Here is a 25,615-nt window from a genome sequence, read left to right on the forward strand (position 1 = left end):
CTTCAAATCCAAAAAAAAAAAAAAAAAAAAAAATGCACCATTTAATGCCATGACTTTTTGTTGATTTAAAACCTTTCTAAGGCCTTCATTTGTAAAAGAGAGAAGTAAGACTTTAAGGAACGCTGATTCATCCAAAGTGACTTTCAAAAGAGCAGCATATTTTTGTTTCCAAATTTATATTGTGTGCATAAAAAAAAAAAAAAAAAAAAAAAAAAAAAACAAGCACAAAAACACACTTTTTCCAGCTTTATTGCAATTGTTTCCATTGAGAAACAAGTCAAATGCATAAACTATTAAAACACTGAACCAACCATTGAAGAGAATCAATGCAAATCAACCAGGGATCATATTATACTACAGATCAGAAGAGTCACAAACATTTGCAAAAGGTGTCAAAAATAGGAAAGAGTGACTGAAAACACACTTGTGCTTTTGACTTGCATAAATCATGAGTGTCGCTCAAACGACCTCCTTCTGTTATTAGTGGAGGGTCTTGATGGATTGGTCCTTTGATTCTAATGAAGCGCTAATATATGAGTGAGTTACTGGTGCAAACCTACGATTATACGATTATACATCTCTTAGTGCTTTCCTACGGCGCTGCGTTTCATGTGAACAACTCTACAGTGTTAGTACAGTTACCCATTGAACCTCCTTCACCAAAAACTTTATTAAAAAAAAAAAAAAAAAGACAAGAAACAAACCTTGATGCCTCGTTATATGAAATGTGAGAGCAAACAATTAGACTAACTAGAAAACCAAAGCTTGGAAGCAAAGATATCCGTGAACCGTTCAGCGTGGCGTTGAAGTTCAGCTAATTAAAAGTGAAAAGTGTTTGACCGCAAAATGTCTTTGCAAACCCATAGGCTGTGATTGTTTTCAGTGGAGAAACAAAAGGAAAGACTTTTTCTTTCACAATTCACACATTTCTTGCCATTTTGATTTAGATATAAACTCACAATTCTGTGAAAAAGTCAAAATTGCAAGATCTAAAAATGTTTTTTTTCACAAATGCATTTCTTGTTTTCACCATAAAATAAAAACTCTTTTTCTTTTAACTGGAAAAAAAATCTGAGTTTATATCTTGCAAGAAAAAAAAAAGAAAAGAGTTTTCATCATGCTGCTCTGTTTTTGCTTTCCACTACAAAATGTAAACTCAGAATTAAGGGAAAAAAGTCAAAATTGCAAGGTTTAAAATTAGAATTATGAATTACTTTACACCTTTTCTGTTTCTCATAATTGCAAGTTTATATCTTCAAATTCTAAGATTTTGTTACAAATTTAACTTGAGATATAAACTCAGAATTGTGAGAAAAAAGTCAATTTTGTTATATGCAGAAATTTGACTTTTTTACGCAAACCAGAGTTTACATCTTTTGATTCTGTTTTTTGACTTTTTGGCTTAGAATTGAGTTTATTTTTCTCATTTCTGAGATTGTGTGTTGCTATTCCGGAAAAAGTTAGAACTGTGAGATAAAAGTCAATATTTTTGTTTTAAATCCCATGTCAGAAAGGTGTGATGGATGTGTTGGGGTGTTGAAAGGCTTTCTGAGCTCTAGGATCAGAAGACGAGCAGCTGCTGGACAGTAATGCGTCTTTGGCGCCGGACTGTTTCCTGAGAGCGTGGGATTGTGGGAGGACGCGTGCGATTGGCGATTACGTCATGAGCAGGCGATGCACACGCTGCAGCTGCTGCTGCGACAGGACGAGGCTGTGCGTTTGCTCGGCGCCGCGAGCGCAGGGAATCATCACCTTCCCCACCAGCACCGAGCCGCTCTTCTGCTCCGCTCTGGCCTGAGAGACACACGACTGCACGGTTACTGACGAACAGACTCACGAGGCTTTAGGAATCACGTGTTTGCGAGCTCTTACCTTGACGAAAGAGGCGGAGGGGAACGTGGCGAAGTCGGACGGCACACGAGCTCCAGGCTGCTGCGAAACGACGTGCTGCGACACTTCAGCCTGAGACACAAACACCAAACACCATCAGAACAAACGGTATGTGATGTCATCAGAACACACGGCGTCACACTGACCTTCAGTTTATCCAGCGCGTCGCTCAGAGACTTCAGTCTGGCCGTCTGTTCCAGCAGCTGAGAGCTCGCACTCGCTGCAAAACACACCGATATTACACATTCATTTGTATGTACATAAAGCGTCCCTCAGTTTGAGGGCAGAAAGAATTTGTTTTTTCAAAGTTTATTTCTTTCCTCTCATTAAAAAACATTTTTCTCTCATCAATATGGAAGCCTGTTCCATCAAATAATTCTTATCCGAAAAAAAGAAAAAGTTTTTTCTCTCATTAAAAAAACATTTTTCTCTCATCAAAAATTCTTCTAATCAAAAAACAAACCAAAAAATCCTGTTTTCTCCCATTAAAAAAACAACAAAAAAACAACTCTCATTAAAACATATTTTTCTCCCATCAAAAATTCTTGTGATCAAAAAAAATACATAAATAAAATCTCTCATCCAATAACATTTTTTTCATCAAAAACGTTTTCTCTCAACAAAAACATAAAAAAAAAACTATTTTTCTCTCATCAAAACAAAAAACAGTTTTCTACAATCAAATAAAAAAAATTCTCAAAAACATTTTTTTCCTCTTATTAAAAACAATTTTTCTCTCATAAAAAATTCTTCATCAAAAAAAAAACAAAAAAAAAAACACACAAATCACATTTTTTCCTCACAAGAAAGCTTTTTCTTCTCATCAAATTTTTTTTTCATAAAAAAAAAAAAAAAAAAAAAAAAAAAAAAAAACACCAAAACCCTTTTTCTTCTATCAAAAACTCTCATTAGAAATTCTCATTAAAAATGTTTTCCTCTAATCAATATTTTTCTTTTTTTCTCAAAAAAGCACTCTAATCAAAAAACTTTTCCTTACCAAAAAATAATTTTTTCCATCAAATAAAATGTTTTTTTTTTCTGCAACTCTTTTTCTTGTTTCTCTTTTCAAGTGTTTTTTTTTCCAATTTTTTAAGAGAAAAAAGCTTTTGCAGAGAATTATTTTTTGAAGATAAAAGGATTTTTTTTTTTTTTTTTTTTTGGATGAGAGAAAAACATTTCTAATGAGAGAAACTTTTTTTTTTATTTAAACAAAGAGAGGAAAAAAGTTTTTGGCTGATAAAATAAAATTCAGAGAGAGAGTGAGTAAATAAACAGCATTAGTGAGCAGAAGAAATGTCTCCAAAAACAAAATCTTACCGATCCCAAACTTCTAACCGTTTACACACGTTTTGATGAGCAGTGAGAGTAGCTCATTTTGTTAAAATTATTCCAAAAAAGGAAAAAAGCTATAAAAAGCTAGAGCAAACGGTGAAATCATTTAATGTCATGTAAATTTATGCAACGTTCAGATTAACGTCTCATTTCAGTGTTTTGTTTGGTTGTGTGTCTGATGGTGTTTTTTTGAGACCTGTGGTTTTCCCGGTGATGTCGACGACTCTCAGGCCGGCGCTCATCTTCAGCAGGTTGTTGAGCAGCAGGTCGGTTCTGCGGTACAGCGATCCCGCCGGAGCCTCCTTCGTCACCGCCGCCATGTTCGCCGGCTGCAGCGGCGGCAGAGACGACAGCTGCGCTCGCATCTTCTCAGCCTGTCCGTGGGTCAGAGGTCAGAGGTCACAGCCTGGACACTGAACCGTGTGAGTGTGTGTGTGTGTGTTTGGCTCACACTGACCTTCAGTCTGTAGTTCTCATTCTTCAGCTGTTTGATGGCGAGTCGCTGAACGTCGATCTGCTGTTTGAGGAGAGGAGAGTCCACCACCTGAACCACACCTGAGACGCCGCCCACACCTGCCGGCATTCCTCCTGAACACACAAAACGCACACGTCACACCTGAAGTGCTGCTCACGCCCGCTGACAATCCCCCTAACCACGCACATGTATTTTTAGATTTTGTCAAGGTGCACTAAGTGATTTTTTCCAAACGATGTTGATATTTGAAAGCACCAAAACAAACACGCCCATACCCCAACAAGACCTTTTTTTATATCTTCCAAGTCTCTCTACCTAGAATCGATCTGCTAACATCCGTCCTGTGAACTCAAGTTGAGCGCTCTCTTCTCTCTATCATTACAAGACACGCCCCTTACTGCTGATTGGCTACAAGTGTGTTTTGGGACACAGTCCAACACGGTCACTGTTTTTTCAAAAATTGCTTAGTGCACCTTTAAGTTTTAGCAATTGTATTCGTTTTTGTTTTAAATATCTACAAAAATATTTTTAATGGCAACTAGATGACCAGAGGTTGCGTTAACTCAAAACTGGATTTTTTTTATTTTATTTTTTTTAATCAGTGACGGAAAAATCTGAAGGCCATCCATTACTTTGACAGATTACACTGAGGGTGATCTATTGTAAATTGTAACTGTAATTCCCACTCCTGTCCAGGTGGTGGCAAAAGAAATCCAGAACAAAAACGAAACTGTCACGAATGTTTTCCTATGGGTTTGATTACACACAGGTGAGTACACAGAAGCAACAACGATCTGTCACGACACATTAAAGAGTGCCTAAATGCTTGCTTGAATTTCCTAATGAATTGGACAGAATTTGAAATCTGACACTTTGTTTCGTACCAAAAGTAACACAAAGCCGAACCTACTGCTGTTTATTTGAAGAAAGATGCACTATGTACTGTTCATTCATCAACTGAAAACAGCACAGAACAAAAGATCGATTGGGATTTAAGAATCAACACTGGTTCATCAAAATAAGAATTTATTAAAATCAAGGAATCCTTTTTTTTTTTTTTAACCACCCAGCCCTAGCATATTTTGTTGTTTTTAAACACTGCACCGTCCTGTAGGTTCATGATTCAAAATGAAAATGTGAACAAAAATAAAAGCAGTTAAATGTGTTGTTATAATTAAAATATGAAAATTAAAATGACGGGTAATAAGAGATTATGACAGAACTTTTACGACCCTGTTAAATGTTAAAGTCTAGCGCAACCTCTGTAGATGACATAAAATAAGTTTTAAGGTTGTAAAAAAAAAAAAAAAAAAAAAAAAAAAAAAAAAAAACTTAATATAATTGATATACTATCATACTTTTTGTTACATTTTTAAATTAGATTTTAATTTATGTATGGTCTGTTTTCACTTTAATTTTAGTTAAAGTTTTAGTACTTTTTTTTTTTAGCCTTATTATTTTTCATTATTCATTTGAGTTCATTTAGTTGCCAACTAGCAGAAATTAAAAAAAAAAAAAACAGTTAATGGTTTATTTTATTCCAAGTAACCAACTTAGTTTTTTTTTTTACTGTTTTAATTTTAATTAATTAGAATAATCCTGTTGTGTCTCTATGTGTGTATATGCATCAGTGTTTTATTATTTATTAATTTTAGATTTTTTTTTTTTTTTTTTTTTCACTTAAATTTTTTACTTTTCATTTTTAGTTTCGGTATTTTTGTTTATTAGTCTTTGATTTTTTTAATATGTGCATTTTTTTATTTATTGATTTTACTTTATTTAGTTTCAGTTATTTTAGTACTTCAAGTTAAACTAAATGAAAATAAGAAATTTTGCTGTGGCAACAAAAGTTGTATTTTGTTTCAGTTAACGTTTATTTAATTTAATTTAACAAAAATGTTTGTGAGTGTGTTTGCGTACCAGCAGCGGTTCCCGTGACGATAGAGGCGATTCCAGATGCTTGCGGTCCACGGAAACCTTCGGCAGCTCGTGATTGGTTGTTGATCCTCTGCTTCAGCTCCGCCTTCTCTGACTCCAGCTGATCGATGTCGGCCTGCAGCGCATCCATCGTCTCCTCAAACTCCCTGCAGACAGACAAATCGCACACTCATTCAACACTTTCAAAGAGCAACGTTTCTCACTGGGTTATCAATATATCAATCACATGATATCAGCAGAGACGCTCGTACTTCTCTTTCTTCTTCAGCAGAGTGAGAGCATCATCTAGTTTGGTCTGGATCTTCTCCACGCGCTCATCTGCATCTTTCGTCGACGTGTCCAGCTTCTTCTCCAGCAAACTCAGACGAACGTTTGCCTCGCTCAACTCCTCGCCCTGAGTGATTGTTCACATAGAGAGTTCATATTTTAATTCATAAACATATATTTTACATTTTATAATTCAGAGATATATATATAAAAAAAGACATTTTTGGATAATAATAATTAGGGCTGTTACAATATCCAAGTTTCACAACACAATTATTGTGGACAAAAAAAACATGTAACAATATAATCACTACATACATGTGGATATTCATCAAAATCACTTTTAAACTTTGTTTATTTTGCGTTTCTTGGCCAACAATGTTAAATTAATTATATTGTATCGTTATCATCAATACTGGCATATTGCCACACATCTAATAAAAAAAAATACATATTGCATTATAATATATATTAGAGTGAATTCAGGTAAAGTCAATGTGATTTGTGTAACACTGTTTCAAAGCAACTTCACAGAAAATCATGATATTAAAATGTATTGCAAGTTTGTAACATATTTCTAACTTTATACGCATTTATTTATGATATATGTTTTTTAATAAATATTTATTTATAATAACATGTTTATAACATATGTACGTATGTATATATATATATATATATATATATATATATATATATATATATATATATATATATATATATATATATATATATATACACACACACACACACACTTATTTATAATTATTATAATATTTATAATTATTATTTTAAATAATTATAATTATATAATTATTTTAAAGTTGATTAGAGAACTCTTTTTTGAGAGATCAAAAAAATATTGAGAGAAAAATATTTTTTGATGAGATTTCTTTTTTTTTTTTTTAACAAGAGAAAAGGCATAATTCATTAATTTATTAATAATGTCTTACATAAAGACAGAAGCAATGAGCTTTCTGGGTTCTGACCTTGATTTTGAGGGATTTTTTCAGCTCTTTGATGACGGTCTCTCGGTCCTCCAGTTTATTTCCCAGACCCTCGGCGTCGGTCATCTCTGCTCTGACGGCGGCGGCGCGGATCTCCACCGGCGGACGCTGGACAGACGGACACACAACACATGAGACAGACCAGAGGCATCATGGGATTGAGCGATTATTACCGTCAGTGTGTGTTTGTTCGTACCGGACGCTGCGGTCTCTCTGCATCATATTCTCCCTCCTGCATGGCGGTGGCCATCTTGTTCATGGTGGCGATGACGGTGGCGCAGGTCTGACGCAGACACTCGTACGCATTGAGTCCGTGAGTGCCGTACACCTGTCATCACACACACACACAAGCTGTTACTGACTGAGACCATTCAGAGTGAGTGTGTGAGAGTGTGTGTGTTTGTACCTGATCCACTGCTTTAAACATCACATCCTCAATCTTAAGCGGCATCAATCCTTCCGGCTCAGCCAGTGGCGCGATCATCTGAGCTCCTGCCGCCGCCACTTCCTGCAGAACCGCCACCACACGCGTCAGCTGCTTCCTGCAGTCCGCCAGCGTCTCGCCCACCTAAATACAAACCATCAAAACACAGCATTAACACATGTGCCAGCTGCTCCCTGCAAATACAATAAATATTCATAATTCTAAATAATAAACACAGTCATAAAAATAATAATAATAAAAATAAATCAATAGTATGTGTGTGTTTTGTCAGACGTGTGTACCTGAGGAGGGAAGGTGAGCGCAGCAGGAATACCAGGTGCGTCCGTTCCTGGCATCCTCCTGCGGATCTTCTTGCAGAACTGGCGAATGTCTCCGCAGGAAGTGTCCAGGTCCTTTAGAAGCACAGAAAGCTCTGCTCCTTCCTGTCCCGCCTGTAGGAAGGCCCGCAGACGGCCGACCTCTGACCCCATACAGTCCAGAGCGCTCTGGGTGAACTACAGGTCACAGATCAGTCTGTGTGTTACTGTATTATTCAGATGAGCCAAACCAGCACAATGACTGAAGGACTTGTGTTCGTTAACTGAAACGGCTAAAAGCATTTTTGTTGAAATGAAGCTGAAATAAAATAAAATAAAATACTGAGTGAAAAAATAAATAAATAAAAAGATTAAAAACATATTTCAGTAACACTGGCACTAAACCTACTAACTGAAAATAAATAAAAAAACAAAACAAAAGTGAGCTAAAACTAAAATAAAAAATAAATTAAACCTAAATCGTAATATTTAAAAAAAAAGTCAAAAGCACATAATAAAATTACAAATAAATTAAATTTAAAATTAAAACCAGAGATCTAAAAGTAGAAACAAATTTTCAAATATTAATAAAAAAATACGATGGTATATAAATAATACTAAAATAACACTGGCACTGAAATGACTAACTGGAAATAAATAAAAGTCAAAACTTAGGTAAAAATAAAAACCTAAATGTAACCCTGGACTACAAAACCCGTCATAAGGGTGGTTTGAAAACCTGGAATCTGAGGATGCAAAAAAAATGTAAATATTGAAAAAATTATTTTTAAAGTTATCCAACTGAATTTCTTAGCAATGTATATTTAAAAAAAATAATTTTAAAAAAAGTTTTGACATATTTACGGTAGGAAATTTTCAAAATATCTTGGTGAAACATGATCTTTACTTAATATCCTAATGATTTTTTTCATTAGCTGTTGCTACAAATATGCAATATATAATATACCCATGCTACTTGGTCCCATGCTAAGACAAATAGTAAGGATTGAAAATAAAATAAAATAAAATAAAATAAATTCACTAAACTTTAAAAAAAAAAAAAAAAAAAAAAAAAAAAAGCATCCCAGCAAAATGACATTTGACTGAAGCAGTCTGAATCACATGTGATGAGAGATACTCTCTTGATGACTGAATCACTGATGGAGTGCTGTAGCTGCTGTACCTTGATGTGGTCGGCCAGCTGTATGGTGCAGTCCTCAGGCTGATCCGACAGATGAACGCTGTACAGTTGCTGCAAGAATCAACATTCACACATATTGTGTTGGTCCCACGCTACATCACATCAATGATATGCTACACTACTGCTAATAGACTCTTCACAAATGTTTTGAAGGACTGGCTGTGTGTGCGTTTGCGCACCTGGTAGTATTTGATGGCTTTGGTGAGCGGCTCCACCTGCACAGTCTCATCCAGCTGATCTTTATGAAGCAGATCAATGAGGAAGTCCAGCGATCGCTCGTGAACGCTCATCTCAGAATACAGCGTCCCCATGCGCTTATACACCTCCACACCGCACTGACTCAGAGCTCTGACACACACACGGATGGCAAATTATTATGAATAGAAGACAATAGTGTTGTTATTCAGCTCAGTTCAGTTCAGTAATGTATAATGTAGAGATCAGCGGTGATGACGTACAGCTCGTATTTGTGCAGCGTGGCCTGCAGCAGCGTCAGAGAATAAACCAGACCGGACGCGAAGCTCAGCTGCTCTCCGGCGGCTCCTCGCAGTCCAGTGCGCTCCAGCGAGCCCCCGTTCAGATCGAACTTCTCCTGCGCCTGTTTGCTGATCAGCTCCGCCTGCGGGACACACACCGCTCAGAACCGCTCAGTTCGTTTGAAGAATGCCAAAACGGCAGTAGTTTGTAATAGTAAGTTCACCGTTAAAATGTATTTATATTAATGTGGATGACACCTGATGCACGTATTTCACTGACATCAACAGCAAATACATGAATCATGAACAGTCTCCTAAAAGCAGTGATGTCACTGTAATATTTGCTTAATAAATTGATTGGTTCTTTTTTCTTTAGACAAAGGAGGCGCAGAAGCCATATTTTGCTGATTCTTGTGTGCAGCTCTACTCATGAAATATCACGATTACCATATATGCATTTTCTTTTCATTTTCATGCACTCTTCCTGCTATTTCAGAGTTAAATTCTAGCACTGTAAGCATTTTAAGGAGTCTGCAGTAATTCTGCCAATCAGCATTATTTTAGTGTGTTTTACAGTATATACACTACTACAGTTATTAATATTTTGAATTAGCTTTTATTTGCATAATTTCAGTTTATTTTGATCATAGTTCCCTTATTTTTTAGTAACTGTGTTGTGTGCTTTTGTCGTATTTATTACATCTGTGTGTGTTTTTTTTTTATATTATTATTTAGGTGAAATTTATTTTCATTTTCTTTTTAGCTTCAGTTCAATTACAGTTTTATTTCCAATTTGTAATTTTAGTGCATATTTAAATATTACTATTTAGGTTTAATTTATTTTTATTTCTGTTTTAGTTTTTGTTCATTTTCAGTTTATATTTGTACTACTTATGGTTTAACATATTTTATTATTTTCGTTTTAGTTTTTGTTCAGTTTAAGTTCTTAATTATTTCTAGTTCAGTGTTTCAATTTTAGTGCTTCATCTTAAATATATTTCCATCTAATATTTCCATTTTATCTTATTTCGGCAAAAATGTTTTGGTCTGAAGCCAATACTAATATTAAAGGTGCTGTAAGCAATGTTTTTAAGGAACAATATCCAGAAAATGATCTTAAATCCTAACAGATCTCACAGAAATAACTGTCCTAAAGTATGACGTCGATTTCTCCAGTAAAACAGTGTCAGACTGTTTGTTTGCGTATTGTGATAGAAACCTTGCAGATGAGTCTGGGGATGAGGAGCAGCACTAGGATGCAGTCGTGGTCTCCTCCGTGTCTCAGGAAGGACTCGGGCATGAAGGATGTCAGCAGAGACACCTGGCGGTTCGCTTGATTTACCTCCATCTTACGGAGCTCCATCTCGATGGCCTGCAAACACACACGCACACACACGCCTGTAGTGCTCGTTCATGGTGCATTTCGCGGTTCAGGTGAAATGAAGGCTAACTGTACCTTAGCGTAAGCTTTGGTCTCAGCAAACTTGATCTTGAAGTCAAAGAGTTCGGCGGCCGGCTGCTGCACCTGCTCAGCGGAGCTGCTCTGCTGATTGGTCAGCTCTCGGTTCACTTCCTGTTCATGCAGCAGAGAAAACATCAACTTTACAACAGTGAAATACGAGTTTAATCATATTTCATGTAAACACTGGCAGTAGGTTTACCACTTATGAGAAAACACCATAATTAAATTTTTTACACAGTTGTTTTTTTTTTCTAAATATGATCTACATTTAAATAAAAAATAGTTTACAAAAAAAATATTTAAAATGTTTAAACCCAGTGAGTGACTGTAAAATCAAACCATCTTAATTAAGTTAGTGTGATCACTTTAACAAATGAGTTAGAACTGTGTTTTGCATATTGTAAAAACATGTATAAAACTTTGTCACCTTTAGTTTTACAATATATAATATTCTTTAAAATTTAATATTATTTTGATCAACACTGACTTCAGCATAATTACAATATTTTTTTTACATAGAAAATTGCATGAGTACACACACACACACATAAATACTCACACATATACATATATATATATATATATATACATACATATATATATATATATATATATATATATATTTTTTTTTTTTTTTTTTTTTTTATTTACAGTTAAAAAATTGAACTGATGTGTAATAACTGTAAACTCATACAAGCTAAAAGATTATTGTGATGACTTTAATAAATATTTTATAGAATTAGATTATAGTTTGGGTTGTTTTCAGCTCAGTTGGTTCATTTTTTGGCGAAGACTGTAATTTCTGTGCATCACTAGAACAAAAACAGATCTATTCAAGTCAACTCTGTTTGCATGCATTTCATTTTGCTGCTTCTCAAACAAGCTGAGCATCTGCATCTCCCTTAGTTTTTAGTCGCATCTCACTGAGTTCTCCCGTGTGTCTCACTGACCTGCAGGTGAGTGGTGAGCTCTCTGTATTTGCTGATGGTCTGCTGATAATCGGCCACCGTCTCCTGCGCCGCTTCCACTCTCTTCTGAGCCTCTCGGACTCGAGCTCCGGCCAGATCCAGCTGCTCACGCAGCTCCAGCTCCGTCTCACGCGCGTTCTCCTGCAGCTCGTCGTTCATCTCGTTTATCGCTTCCTGAACAACATCAGAGAATGAAAAACCATGTTTACAATCAGCATTCGCCCATCATGACTCAGGCCAAAACAAAGCACTTTATAAGGCATCGTAATTAAACTGCCTGCTCTTGTGTTAAAAATGCAGCTACAATAACTAAAATGTGTGTGTGTGTGTCTCACCAGGTCACTGACGGTCTCTCTGAGTTCTCGCACTTTCTCTTCCAGATCCAAATTTCTCTCCGTCAGTGTCTCCACCATCTCCTCAGCTCCTAAAGCTGCGTCCACCTGAAAACATACACACACAGAAACAATTTTCTCTCAGAAACTGCTAGTAAATTTTTACAAACAATTACAAAGAAACGGCAAGTTACACATCAAAACATTATTTTTAGTGCCTCCTATCAAGTAAAACGCAATAAGCTTTGTGCTTTAATATTTTGATATGAAAGACATACTCTGTCAACTTAATAACAAAATTCATCAAATAAATGTGGTTTTGTGGCTGATGTAACAGATCAGTGAAGCGGTCCTCTTTTCCTCTTTAGTTACAGTCATGTCTCATGTAATCCATCAATCAGTATTTCAGCTGTAGAAAGATGTCAATAAAACAACTTGTGATCAATAATGTCAAATGACCATAACCTCAATAGTCCGCTAGAAAAACAAAAAAAAATGATAAATATATGCACGACATTACATATTTATTATATTTTTACTAGGGCTGTCAAACGATCAATTGCAATTATTTGCATCCAAAATAAACATTTGATGTGTGAATACTGTGTATATTTATTATGTATATACAAATACACACACTTGCATGTATATATTCAAGAAAAATATGTTAGATTTATATTTAAATAATTTTTATATGCATGTATAATTGCAATAATATATAGATAAATATATAAGGACAAAATATTTTTAAAATGTATACACATGTACGTGCATGTATTTATAAATACATTATAATCACACACAGTATTTACATATATATTATATATTTTTTGGGATGCGATCACTAAAATATTATTATAATAAACTTGTATTATATATTGTTATTACAAAACTGCCTTTGTGTACAAATCACTTTAATATTAGTAATATTAGCAATGTACCAACTGACAGTTTATTGTACTGCTTCAGCTGAAAGACCGTTTTTCCTTGAAAAAAATGGACACGTATGTACCTGATTCAATATCAATATCAAACTGAATTGAATCGAGATTGAAATCCTACTGAATTGCAACTGTTTATATATGTCTGCTCATGAGATGATGAACACATGTTACTTGAACTGACCTGCTCCTTGAGCTCATCTATCGTGGCTTCAGCCTGCTTCATCTCTTCCTGCAGCTTCTCCTTCTGGGCTCTCAGAGTCTCCAGCTCAGTGTTCTTCTTCTCCATCTGTTTCTGGAGCTTCACGTGCTCCTGCTTCTCAGACGATGACAAATCCCTCATCCTGAACACGAACACACAGATACTGAGCAAACCTCAGGAACATGCAGAAGAACACAGATGTGTATGCGAGCGCTTTACCTGACAAGAGCTTCCTTCAGACGTCCGTTCTGCTCCTCCAGCTGTTTGACGTGGTAGCTGGACGCCGCTCCGTCTGAACCTGAAACGACACAGACAGACAGACAGTCAGACATCACTCCGCCATACAGCATCTGCGCACGAGCACGTGGGTGTTGGATCGTACCCTTCTCCTCAATCTCGTGTTTGAGGATCTCCAGGTCCATGGTCAGCTCCTCCACCTTCTCCTTCAGACTTTCCACCTCCTGCTGCAGAGACTCGGCCCGCTCCTCTGCCATCTCTTTGTCCAGCGTGGCCATCTCGATGGCGTCCGCCGTGTCTGCCATCTCCTCCATGTAACGGTCTTTGGCCTCCAGAGCCTCACGTGCCTCCTGCGATTGAAGAGCAGAGGAGCTTTAGTTTGATCAGGTGATTCTCTGAAGAGTTTCACTTCTTTGTCAAACTTACAACTGAACGACATTCACACAATACTCACAGTTTAAAGTAGTTAAAACAGCCAAACCACTTGTTTGTAGTTAGCTACACTACAGGCTACTAAAACAATACTAAAGCGATTAAAGAGAGCAATATCTATTTAATTGTCAAACGGGCACTACATAGCACTTGCACTTGAAGCTAATCTGAACATTAAAGCTGCTTTTTGAGATCATCTCTCCACGAAATCCGTTTTATTTTGTTTCCACAACCATTTTATTTTTTCACCAGTTAGATAAAGTAAATTTTGGTCAAATAACATTTTAATGGTTAAATTAAATTTTGCAATCAAAACATGTCTAATTAACTGAAATCATGGAGCCTTTTAACAATTTAAAAACAACTTATATAGTTTATTTACTCAATTTATTTACATATTTAATTAACCAATTTACTTTTTCTGGATGCCATTTTAATGGTTATCGGCAAAAAGCATGTCTAATTAACTGAAATCATGAAACTTGAATAACCTGTGGTTAATATGTATAAATGTTATCAAAAATGACATTTTCAAAGCACTATGAAATCCGTTTTATTCCTTAAATTCAATTTTATTTTTTCTAAACTGTTTTCTCTTCAATTTTTTCTAGATTCTGTTGTAATGGTTAAATTCTAGCAATCAAAAAGCAGGGATAATTATCATTTTTAGGATCCTATGAAATCAGTTTAATTTTTTCTAAAAATTGATTTTTTCCCCCCAAATTCTTTTTCCTGTTGATTTTAACTGATCTGAATTCCATTTAATGGTTACATTAATTTTTTTAGCAGTCAAAATGCATGTCTAATTAATTAAAATCATGGAACTTATACAATTTATTGCAATTTAAATTTAAATTACATTTTAGTGCCGTATAAAATATGTTTTACTTTTTCTGGAATTTCTTTTAATATTTTTATTACATTTTAACAATCAAAAGGCATGTCTAATCATAAAACTTTAATTTATTAAAAAAAAAATTAACTTAAACTTAATCAATTTTTTCAGACACTGTTTAAATTTTTCTTTTGATTTATTACTCCAAAATTTGCTAAATTCTGCGCCATTCCGTGTTATACTCTAAATTTTACTTTTATGACTGGATTCAACGATTCTGTCTGTTTTCCACATGACTCATAGGCTCTATGAGGGACTGATCTGAGTCTTTTCTAAATGTTCTGTCCCCAGTACCTTCTTGGCCTCTTTGAGCTGCTTCTGCAGGTCGTTCTGCTGCTCCTGCATCTTGCTCTTCCACTCCTGCAGCTGCTCCAGCTGGATCTTGTGCTTTTCCATCTCCTTCAGTTTGGCTTTATCCTCCGAGCGCTTCATCCGCAGCGTCTCCAACTTCTCCTCCAGATCCTTCACTTGAGCCCGGAGACTCTCCTCTTCCTACAAAATCACACACAAACATTTACAACTTCCATGACTTCCAAACAACAGAAGAAAAAACATCCTTGAACCACACTGCACATTTCTGAAATTTTGGAACTGCGCAGATCATGCATTAGTTGCAGTGAAACTCATATTTGCACATTTCATGTAATATGACAGAAAATGCCAAGGGAGGATCCTGTGTAATGAAGGTCAAAGGTCGCTGACCTTGCTCGGGGTGGCAGGAGGAGGTGCACTGGGTGTGCCGCTGGGCTGCGGTACGACAGGAGCTCCCAGTGAAATCTGGGGAGATGCTGTGGACTCATTCTCTGCCAACACTGACTCTGAAAGTCCTGAACCTCCAACAGAGGGACGACCGGCCTGCAGACAAACAGACAAAGTTACTCTCAAGTGGATAACTTTCTTATTTCATGAACTGCGGAAGTCCAATGTCAACCACGTGTCAATCACGTCTGACCCCTGACCCCAGCAGACGCAGTGCTCACCAAACCCCTGACAACAGTGCACTTCAGTGACTGTTCTGTAATGTCACTAACCCAGTTCACACCTGCTATGAAATCCATCTCAAACGTCTGTCGAATGACACAAAACACATCATTTGCATCACCTGGCAGACTCTTGACAGATCCAGGGCATTTGCTAAATAGTTCAGCCAAAAATTTAAATTTAATGAAAATGTCCTCATCATCAGGTCATCTAAGATTAGGATGAGTTTGTTTGTTCATCAGATTTGTAGAAATGTGTCATTCCATCACTTGCTTATCAATGGATCCTCTGCAGTGAATGGGTGCCGTCAAAATGAGAGTCTAAACAGCGGATAAAAACATCACAATAATCCACAAGTAATCCACACCACTCCAGTCCATCAGTTAACATCTTGAGAAGACAAAAGCTGAAACAAATCCATTAAGACGTTTTTTTACGTATATGAGTCCATAATCCATAATAATGCTTCCTCCAGTAAAAAAGTCCATCTCCAGTTGTATCTCACATCTATTTTGGCTTGTAAACGGTGCTTGATCTGTGCATATTTCTCTCCTGATTCAGACCAGACCACGTTTTCACTGGAGGAAAAATTATTATGGATTTTGTCTTCTCAAGATGTGAACTTGATGGACTGGAGTGGTGTGGATTACTTGTGGATTATTGTGATGTTTTTATCAGCTGTTTGGACTCTTATTCTGACGGCACCCATTCACTGCAGAGGATCCATTGGTGAGACAGTGATGGAATGACAAATTTCTACAAATCTGAAAAAGAAACAAAGTCATCTACTATCTTAGATAGTCTGAGGGTGAGCACATTTTCAGCACATTTCAATTTTCTGATGAAATATTTGACAACTACTGAGTCCAGTTGATAATAGCAGCTGTAAATTGGGTCGTGACAGTGTGATTGTTGGTGAAGATCTCCAGAAGCAGGTGATTCCACCTCAGTGAGGGTTTGGGTGAGATCTGGAACGTACCATGATGAGAGAGGGGAGGGAGCTGGAGCTGGACAGACGGCCGGGTGTGGGCCACTGTTACGCACAACAAACAACATCACATATCAACCCCATGCTCGCTTACTGTCTCCATTCAGAGACCAACATGTAAAATTACACAAATGCTCGTTTAAATAAAAACACCAGGTGCCAGTGAGCTAGACGACCTCAGATGATCTAATCATCTAGTCAAGCAGCCTCACAGTGATAAACAGGAAAATAACCGTGTTGATGTCGCAAAATTCAACAACGAATTCACTTTCAGCTGTAAAGCAGCTCTACAGAAGTCAACAGAGTCATTATTTACATCAATTCAGATTCAGTGTTGTTTCAATTTACTTTAATAACAATATCAATTATGCAAAATCGGTCAATTATGAAACAAATGCAATTCAGCTATAAAGCAGCTCTACAGAAGAGTGTCATTATTCAGCTCAAGTCAGTTTATGTTTGTTCTCATCTACGAATTAATGCTAATAGGAGGCAGAGTTCGGATGGGAATACTAGCTCATGAACACACAAACCATCAGAGTCTCATTTACATGAATGCATCCATAGTATGTGAAAAATGTTCCAAACAATACTGTTACATTAGGTTGCATGTTTAATTTTGTGACCTCCAATTTTAATCTCAAACAGTAAAAACAGTATTCCATTCCGAACTAGGCCCTACATTGGCCCAGACATTTCCCAGAATGCTTTGCTGCAGTGTTCAGGCTCACCTTGGTACTACGGCGCATTGGAGGCTGAGGGAGGAGCACAACACACACGCAGGGGAATACAGAGAAAAGAGGGCAAAGTTGAAGGGATTGCAAAGAGAAAACAAGCAGGAAAGAGATTTTAACAGAGAAAGAGAAACACGGCATGAACGGATTGAGGGACAGAGGAACAAATGCTGAGGATCTGCAGAAACGAAACATTTTCCTTAAAAAAAGCATCAAGAAATCAACATTATCCCATAACCACAAAAGTATGGAAGCTTGTATATAGAAGTTAATTGCAACTTTATAGTTTATACCTTACAATTTTTCTCAGCACTAGGAGATATAAACTTAAAATTATATTAACAGAATTGTAAGATATAAACTCAGAATTGCGAAATAAAAAGTTGCAATTACCTGTTCTTTTTCAGAAATGCCAGAAATGGGAAGTCACTGAAATGAACTTCAACATGGGGAACGTTGCCGGGCGATTTATTGATTACTCACTATATACCGTATGTTATGCATTATGCACTATTGTGAATATTATGATTATTTTTATGTCTTTTTTATTTGTCCATCAGGTTTCCTAATGTATAAAATATATATTGAAATAGTGGTTCCTGTGACTGAAGGGACAAAAAAACAAGCATTTCTGCACCAATAAGGATTAAATGATGCATTTCAGAGCTGCAGGATTTCCTGATCTCAGTTTTTAATTTGAATTATGCTGCTCTATTTCATTTAAAACCTTCACATTTTGTTCTGTTTATCCAGGCTTTAAAGTTTAGAGCAACTAAATTATTATTAGATGAATCTTGATTTAACCCATGTTTACGTCCGAACCTTATCGGTGCGGCACAGCCTGGGTATGTTTTCCACATGCTGAATTCATCTGAAGGACATCTGTTCATCTGGATGTTGTCATGTGACGCCTCAGACAAGTGACAATCAAACTATCTGAATATTTAAGATCTTTATCATTAATCAACCCACATCGTTTCTGACCGTGGTGACATGCGAAACAAACAATAAGATGAAATGCGATACACGTGAGATCATGCAGACATTCGGTGCGTGGGTGTCTCAATCCGATGTTGGTATGGAAACTGCACCACAGAAGTGAAAAACACCAAAACAGACAGGCAAAAACTAAAAGACAATGGGCAAAATGACCAAAAAAACCTCTCTAAAATAAAGAGTGAAAGTAAACATAATTGTGCAATGTAGTGTTCGGACACATGAATTGAAGCCAAAGATCACTGATGTACCTTCTTTGCTGTTGGAGTCTTTTCATCATGTTTGCAAAAACAGCCAAACACACATAAAAACCTTCAGTTTCATCTTACATGCAGTATTTATATGAACGATCCAGACTAACCAGTTGAACAAAAAACATTTTAACATTCCTTATTTTCATTTTCACACATTTCAAAATACCCATGGCCATATATTTTTTGCAGCTCATATTTTTCTTTTTGTTAATTAAAATAAAGTTGAAATAAAAAATAGAAATATTAGACCAAAAAAAAAACTTACTTTAATTAGTTGCAAATGCAACATTTCTATTAACTCTTAAAATAAAATAAAAAATAATAAGCCTAAATAGTAATATTTAAATAAATGAAGAAATAAACAAACAAAAAAATAAATTATAAAAGCACAAAAGTAAAAACTAAAAATCAAAGGAAAATAAAAACATTAACCTACTATAATAATAATATATAAATGACTAACAACACTGGTCCATACCTGCTTAACAGCTTTTGGTGTCTCCTGGACTTCTGTAATATTGAACAGAAAGACAACAAATGCATCATTTGGCTGGTTAAACAACACACGCCATCTTCCTTAGCAGGAATATGATGAAGGAATCTGAGATGTTCTTACCTTTCTTGAGCAGTTTAGACACACCTGAGTCAGGTGTTTCTGGAGACGTTGCAGAGCTGCCCCCTTCATCGATGAGCTGGATCTGAACAAAAGAAACGAAGAGATGCATAACTAGGTCTGTCTGAGTGATTCACACTTTTGTTCAGGCGACAAATGCTGTCAGCATTTCTCACAGTTTCCTGTGAGAAAGTTCACAGGCCGTAATATTAGGATAAAGAGGTTTAGATGAATGGAAATCCTGCAATCACATGACTACGACTGGTTTATTCAGCCCATCCCTACCGGCCCTGAATGACCTAACATGCACCGGTGCTGATCATACACGCTGGCTTCAGCTCAGGTTTGGGAGCCAATGGCAGTTCCTCACACAAAGCTGAGAGATGATTTCAGAAGATGTGGAATATACTGCATGAGTCGTTTGGGCTTGTGCTGTTTTGTTCTTTACTTCATGGCTGTTGTCATTATGGTGAGACGCTACAGGCAACAACACTTTTTCATGCACCGGTCACTTTAGAAATGTTAGTGTATTTTGCTTTTCACAATTTCTGCTTTGTCCAAAATACAGATTTAATGGTTCATTACACTTCAAATACAACACATATCTATAAAGGTGGTTTTCTCAAAATGAGTTTGTATCTCCACTTCAGCAGCGCTTCCACACACCAAACTTTGCAGATTTTTTTAATAACATTTTATTCCTAAAACATGGTGAAAATGTTTGTTTTCTGTCTGTTGACATTTAAGGAGTCTTTAACTCTAATGTCAACAAAACCAAACAAGAATTTTCAACCTGGTTTTATGGTCTAGAAATACATGCAAATGACAACATATAAAAACAGATAGTGTTATTTAAATAACATTTCAGGAAACTTGTCATGCAAAACAACTATTATTAATGATTATTAAACTAGGACAGTATGATTATGTCATCATTATATAATTTTTTTAAACTGGTGGTGCCTTAAGTGTTGTTGTATGGAGAAAGAGCTGAGTAAAGTCGTTTACGTTATATATTATAATTGATACATCTCTGACTCTCACCTGAGACTGTCTGACGAATATCCCATGATTCTCCTCACAGGTGAAGTAACGTTTTCCCTGCACCGTTCCGTCGTTCTTCCCTTTGGGTTCATCCAGAATCACACCCACCCATTTCCCAGAGGCGAACAGGGTGGCGCCGATATACGCCACGGTCCCGCGCTGCCCTTTACCGATGACCTCAACCAGCGAGCCCACCTTCACGGGCTTACCGCCTCCGTCTGAACTCATCCTGCTGATCACACTGCTCTGCAGCTGAGACACAAACACACCATATATCACACAACAGGCCTGATCCAGCAATATACCATACTTAAAATAAAATAAATACACACAAAATAAATACAAAAAAATAAATAAATAAAAATAAATAAAACTATATATATATTTTTTTTTTTTTTTTCTAAAGCACCATTTCTTATTTTCATTTACAATGTTTCATTTCAAAGCGATATTAAAAAAAAAAAAAAAAAAAAAAAAAATATTAAAAATTAAAAAAAAGGGGGGGGGGGACCCACACCTAGTTTTAATTGGTCCTAACCCCAGATAATTACTACAACTTTAATGAAAATTTAAATGACAACAAAAACAGAAACAAAAAAAAAAAGAATCAAAAATATGAATAAAAATTAGAATAGTATCACAAATAAACTGAAATAAAACAAATGTCATCTAGTTGCAACATTTCTCATTTTTACCTTAACTTGAAATTAGTAGAACTAAAACTGAATAAATAATAATAAAAAAAAACTATAGACATTAAAAATATAATAAAAATAGCAAAAACACAACACAATTACTAAATCTTTAACTGAAATTAAAATAAAAAAGGAAAATAAAAAAATCAAAACTAATTTAAAATGTACGAAAAACTATAATGGTATGACAAAGAAAATACGCTTTTTAATTTCAGTTATTATTGGTTTTGTCTTTTGAACAAACAGCCGTTCGCTCCTCTCTGATATTGTGTTTTGTGGTGAACGGGGTGAGGCTGCAGGAACAGTCATGTGCTTTTCCAAACAAACGGATCTCTGTTGAGAAAACGGCGAGTGACAACACCAACCTGATCACCACAGACCCGGAGCTCAACATCACATGCTCAAAAACACACGTCCCGCTGAGCTGAGCTCTCTAAACCTGCTGTAAGTGTGACAACTACGGTGCAGGAAAACAGAAGAGCCAGGGAGAAGCGAGGAGATGAATTCAGTGCTCGAGCTTCACCTCTACTGGACCACAGTGTTTCACGAGGTTTAACGTCTTCCAGAGACCAACAGCAGCTCAAACCCACATGTGAAGAAACGACAGTGACCGCGACTGATGCACATCTTCAACTTACAAACATGGTGAGCTGCGTCTAATAAAGCTCAATATTTTACATTACAGCGAAGATCATACAAATTACGTTAATAACATGATGAATAAGTGAAATCTGCATTTGGCAAGGTGTCAAATTGAATTACTACTGCAATTTATGAGCCATACATGATAAGTGATTTCACACTCACCCGAGGAGTGCATGAATTCCTCCTTGCCATAGACATGTTTGCTGTAATTTCTCTGGATTTTCAAGAGCAAACACTTTGCCATCTGCGTGAGAGCCGTATCACTGATGTTTACAGAGTCAACTACTGAGTGCACTAGATATACTGTCATATGACCAATGCCAACGGCAAAAACATGACACAGCTGAACCGCATCTGCTCTAGAACCCTAGAGAGCTGCCCACCTTCACAACATTTTCAGGCAGGAGTCAGTATAATTTAGTTTAACATTTTTGTTTGTTCTTCAGTCATTCCTCCTTCAACATATTACATATCAGCTCCATGCAAAGTGATCTATATTTGGTTTTCAACCCAACAGTTTACTCATGGAGCCACATTGAGACCCCCATATCTCTGGAAATGAACCATATATTCCTTAAAAATGAAAAACCAAAAGAAAATTTGTTAAAAACCATGACATATCTTCAATGCATTTACTCTTCTAATCATTTTTTTTGGGTCATTTTGACCCCCCTCTACAAAATAATGGATTCCTCAGTATATATATTCATGCATAATTTATGTTTGTCTTTCTTCAGAACAAATAACCAAAATCAAAAAATGTGGCCAGGGAAGACTCTCAAATTGGGCTGATTTAACACAGCATGACCCCAATATGTATTAACATAAATATTTATGTATTTAGGTAGTAAGAACACATATGATGTACAAAAAATTCTGTTTTATCGGCAGATCATAGAGGTACGAGCATTTAGGAGAAGCTTAATAATTATAAAGGTTTACATACGTCACTGTGGAGCACAAAGCCAGTCTTAAGTAGTATGGGTATATTTGTAGTCATAGCCAACAATACATGGTATGGGTCAAAATTATTCATATTTCTTTTATGCCAAAAATCATTAAGGATGTAGATAAAGATATGTTGCACGTTCACTACTGTAAATAAATCAAAACGTAATTTTTGATTAGTAATATGCATTCCTAAGAACTTCATTAGGACAACTTTATGGGTGATTTTCTCAAAATTTTGATTTTTTGCACCCTCAGACTCCTGATTCTCAAATAGCTGCATCTTAGCCAAATATTGTCCTGTCCTAACAAACCATACATCAGTGGAAAGCTTATTTATTCAGCTTTCATAAAGACCCTTATGACTGATTTTGTGGTGCAGGGTCACAAATGATTCTGGTTTGGGGAAAGAATGAGATTTTCATTCTGAAGCCTACACTACAATCACTGTGCTAACTAGTGAAAGAATTAGTATCTCTAGTATCTCTGAAAACACATTTTGCGCTAAACTTAATTTTTGAAGCACTAATATTGAGTGACAAAACAACACAGACACAATCAGATCGTCCCGTTCGCAGGCAGACAAACCTGTCCACGTGTAAACACAACAATATCCATAAGTCACCAACACCCGACCGACAGACTGTGAGTCAGTTATCATTTAGCATTAGCTGTGATGCTAACCGGCCGGGTTTAAGGAAAACATCATGTTTTGTGTCTCAGACGCGAAGGAGAGTCGACAGTATTCAGTGGAAAGACATTACGCGTGTTAAATACCTCAGTACATGTAAATGTGTTAATATACTGATGTTTTTTCTGTTTATTCTCTGTGCGGTAATGTAAACCAGGCGCTAGTGTTTCCTCGGCAACCGCTGCTGTTGTCAGGGAAACGAGCGGTTTAACCGCGCTCTTACCTGTAGATGAGAGCTCTAACTGACAGCTGCTGAACGCGAACGGGCTGCCGTTTGTAAAGTTTGCAGATTAGAAGCGCTCGTTCACAATGAACGCAGGACAGCAGCGCTCCGCTCACCGGACACCGTACAACATTTCACTCAGGGAGGAACAGCCACTCGGGGTCACTTCCTGATGGCATCACGTGATGCTCAGCGACGGCTCGGATTGGTCCGATGGCTCCGCTGTCCGGGCACAGAGAGCCGTGATCGAAAAAAGGCACGGATATCTTTTTTTTTTAATAACTTTACATTTAATAAGGCACGTGTGTAATACATTTTGTGTCTCGCTATATATATATATATATATATATATATATATATATATATATAAAACGATGTATGATTCATCTAAACGGTCAAGTGTTTTGGCGTTGGCTGCAGAGTCCAGACATTTCCGGTTAGTTAGACGTGGATCGGGACAATGACGTCATACGAAGCGGCTTCCAGTATTAAAAAATGATACTTTTTTTTTTTTTATCTCAAGAGAGTATGGGAATTATTTGATGAACTGCTGCTTGTCAGTGTTTTCTGTTTCATTTTTAGGTGTATTTATTATTACTTTTACATTTTAAAATTATATTTATTTAAAATATTTACTTTAGATATAATGTATTGATTTTATTTTCTCATTATTTGTTCTTTTGTTTTGTGAGTTATTTGTTCAGTGTTCTCCTGAAGATGTTTGCACAGTTTCTTTATTTTTTTATTTTTTAAAAAAGTTGTTTATTGTTGTTATTATTATTTTGTATCATTTTTGTATTTATTATGTCAGTTGTCACGAAATACAACATTTTATTTAGTATTTTTTTCCAGTTACACTTTATCATAGGCAATAATGACACAGCAGAAACACAGAACAGTTCACAGCAAAATAAATCAGATTTTACCTGAACTGTGAATGTTTTGTATTGAATGCGATTAAAAAAATGTCTTCCTCAAAATAATGTCAAGAAACGTGCTTCTATTGAGCTGTCCTCATGAATAACGAGCAAAGACAACATTCAAGGCGAAAACACTAACAAGTGACTCGTATGAGTCGACTCTTTTTAGAGAACAGTGAATCAAAATATACAGAATCTGTTTTACTGGATTGAGGTTGGTATCATTATTTGTAATGTGTACATAATATGTGTTTTAAAATGGAGATTTATATATCATCCGAAAGCGGAATAAAATAAGCCTTCCACTGATGTATGGTTTGTTAAGAAAGGACAATATCTGGTCGAGATACAACTTTTTAAAAAGCTGGAGTCTGAAGATACCAGAAATTCGAAATATAGAGAAAATCGCCTTTGAGTTGTCCAGATGAAGTTCTTAGGAATGCGTATTACTAGTCAAAACATTATGTTTTCATATAAAATTCACAAAACATCTTCATGGAACATGATTTTTGCTTAATCGATAATTCGGACCCATACAATGTACTTTTGGCTATTGCTACAAATATACCCGTGCTCCTTAAAACTGGTTTTGTGCTCCAGGGTCACGTACGCAAAGCTGCTAATGTTAAAGTTGGTAGGTTCTGCAGGTTTAGTTCGTGTGGTGTTTGTCTCGATCAGCAGAGGGCGCTGCTCGATTCAGCAGTCCCAATATTCGCGTTTGTCTGTGTAGTTCACACTCTCACACTCTTTGCTTTTTAATAGAATGCTCAAAAACAGTATACAGATAGTACAACAACCACCGACAAAAATGGACAATATCAGCAAAACAAAATAAAATAAAATAAATAGAGAAGGGGGTGTTTAACACATTAAAAATAAAAAAAGCAAAATTGAAACTTACATGTCAGTAGGAAAAGAGTTACAAACAGATGATGTTTTTAGAGCTTTTTTGTTTTTAGACAGCTGGATCAATGAAAGCCATTGGTCAAATTCTTTTATGAAAACAAAATATAAAGGTCTGGAGTCTGAGTATTTGCATCTGTGGATGTGGAATTTAGCAAGACGCAAAATCAAATTCACTACATCA

At 36.1% G+C, this 25,615-nt stretch overlaps 1 protein-coding gene across 4 annotated transcripts; it reads right to left on the reverse strand.

The window, feature by feature from the left end:
* Positions 1 to 233: 233 nt before the first annotated feature.
* Positions 234 to 23,771, reverse strand: dctn1a (dynactin 1a). 4 transcript variants are annotated; one of them, XM_051114387.1, is made up of 30 exons: positions 23,609 to 23,771; positions 20,407 to 20,658; positions 19,366 to 19,447; positions 19,228 to 19,259; positions 18,747 to 18,764; positions 17,497 to 17,520; positions 16,757 to 16,810; positions 15,499 to 15,651; positions 15,091 to 15,288; positions 13,615 to 13,819; positions 13,452 to 13,530; positions 13,215 to 13,374; positions 12,093 to 12,197; positions 11,740 to 11,931; positions 10,784 to 10,900; positions 10,547 to 10,699; positions 9,310 to 9,470; positions 9,031 to 9,199; positions 8,834 to 8,902; positions 7,636 to 7,848; positions 7,316 to 7,477; positions 7,106 to 7,237; positions 6,892 to 7,017; positions 5,887 to 6,029; positions 5,618 to 5,781; positions 3,680 to 3,810; positions 3,419 to 3,596; positions 2,037 to 2,110; positions 1,873 to 1,962; positions 234 to 1,794 (listed from the first exon to the last, which is right to left on the reverse strand). In XM_051114387.1, the coding sequence occupies exons 2-30, from the start codon at positions 20,632 to 20,634 to the stop codon at positions 1,657 to 1,659; spliced, it is 3,750 nt and encodes a 1,249-aa protein (XP_050970344.1). In that variant the 5' UTR covers positions 20,635 to 20,658; positions 23,609 to 23,771; the 3' UTR covers positions 234 to 1,656. The 4 variants fall into 4 exon arrangements, with proteins under 4 accessions (XP_050970344.1, XP_050970345.1, XP_050970346.1 ...); XM_051114388.1 differs by lacking the exon at positions 16,757 to 16,810; XM_051114389.1 differs by lacking the exons at positions 16,757 to 16,810; positions 17,497 to 17,520.
* Between the last annotated feature and the right edge of the window lie 1,844 nt (positions 23,772 to 25,615).

Source organism: Labeo rohita, chromosome 7 (genome assembly GCF_022985175.1).
Source record: "Labeo rohita strain BAU-BD-2019 chromosome 7, IGBB_LRoh.1.0, whole genome shotgun sequence".
Taxonomy (NCBI): Eukaryota; Metazoa; Chordata; class Actinopteri; order Cypriniformes; family Cyprinidae; genus Labeo; species Labeo rohita.

Coding starts and splice junctions, on each gene's coding strand:
- dctn1a (XM_051114387.1), bottom strand. CDS start 20,634: ATGAGTTCAGACGGAGGCGGTAAGCCCGTGAAGGTGGGCTCGCTGGTT. Junction 10,901..11,739: donor AGCTCACCACTCACCTGCAG/GTCAGTGAGACA, acceptor CTGCATGAACAG/GAAGTGAACCGAGAGCTGAC. Junction 2,111..3,418: donor CATCACCGGGAAAACCACAG/GTCTCAAAAAAA, acceptor TGTGTTTTGCAG/CGAGTGCGAGCTCTCAGCTG.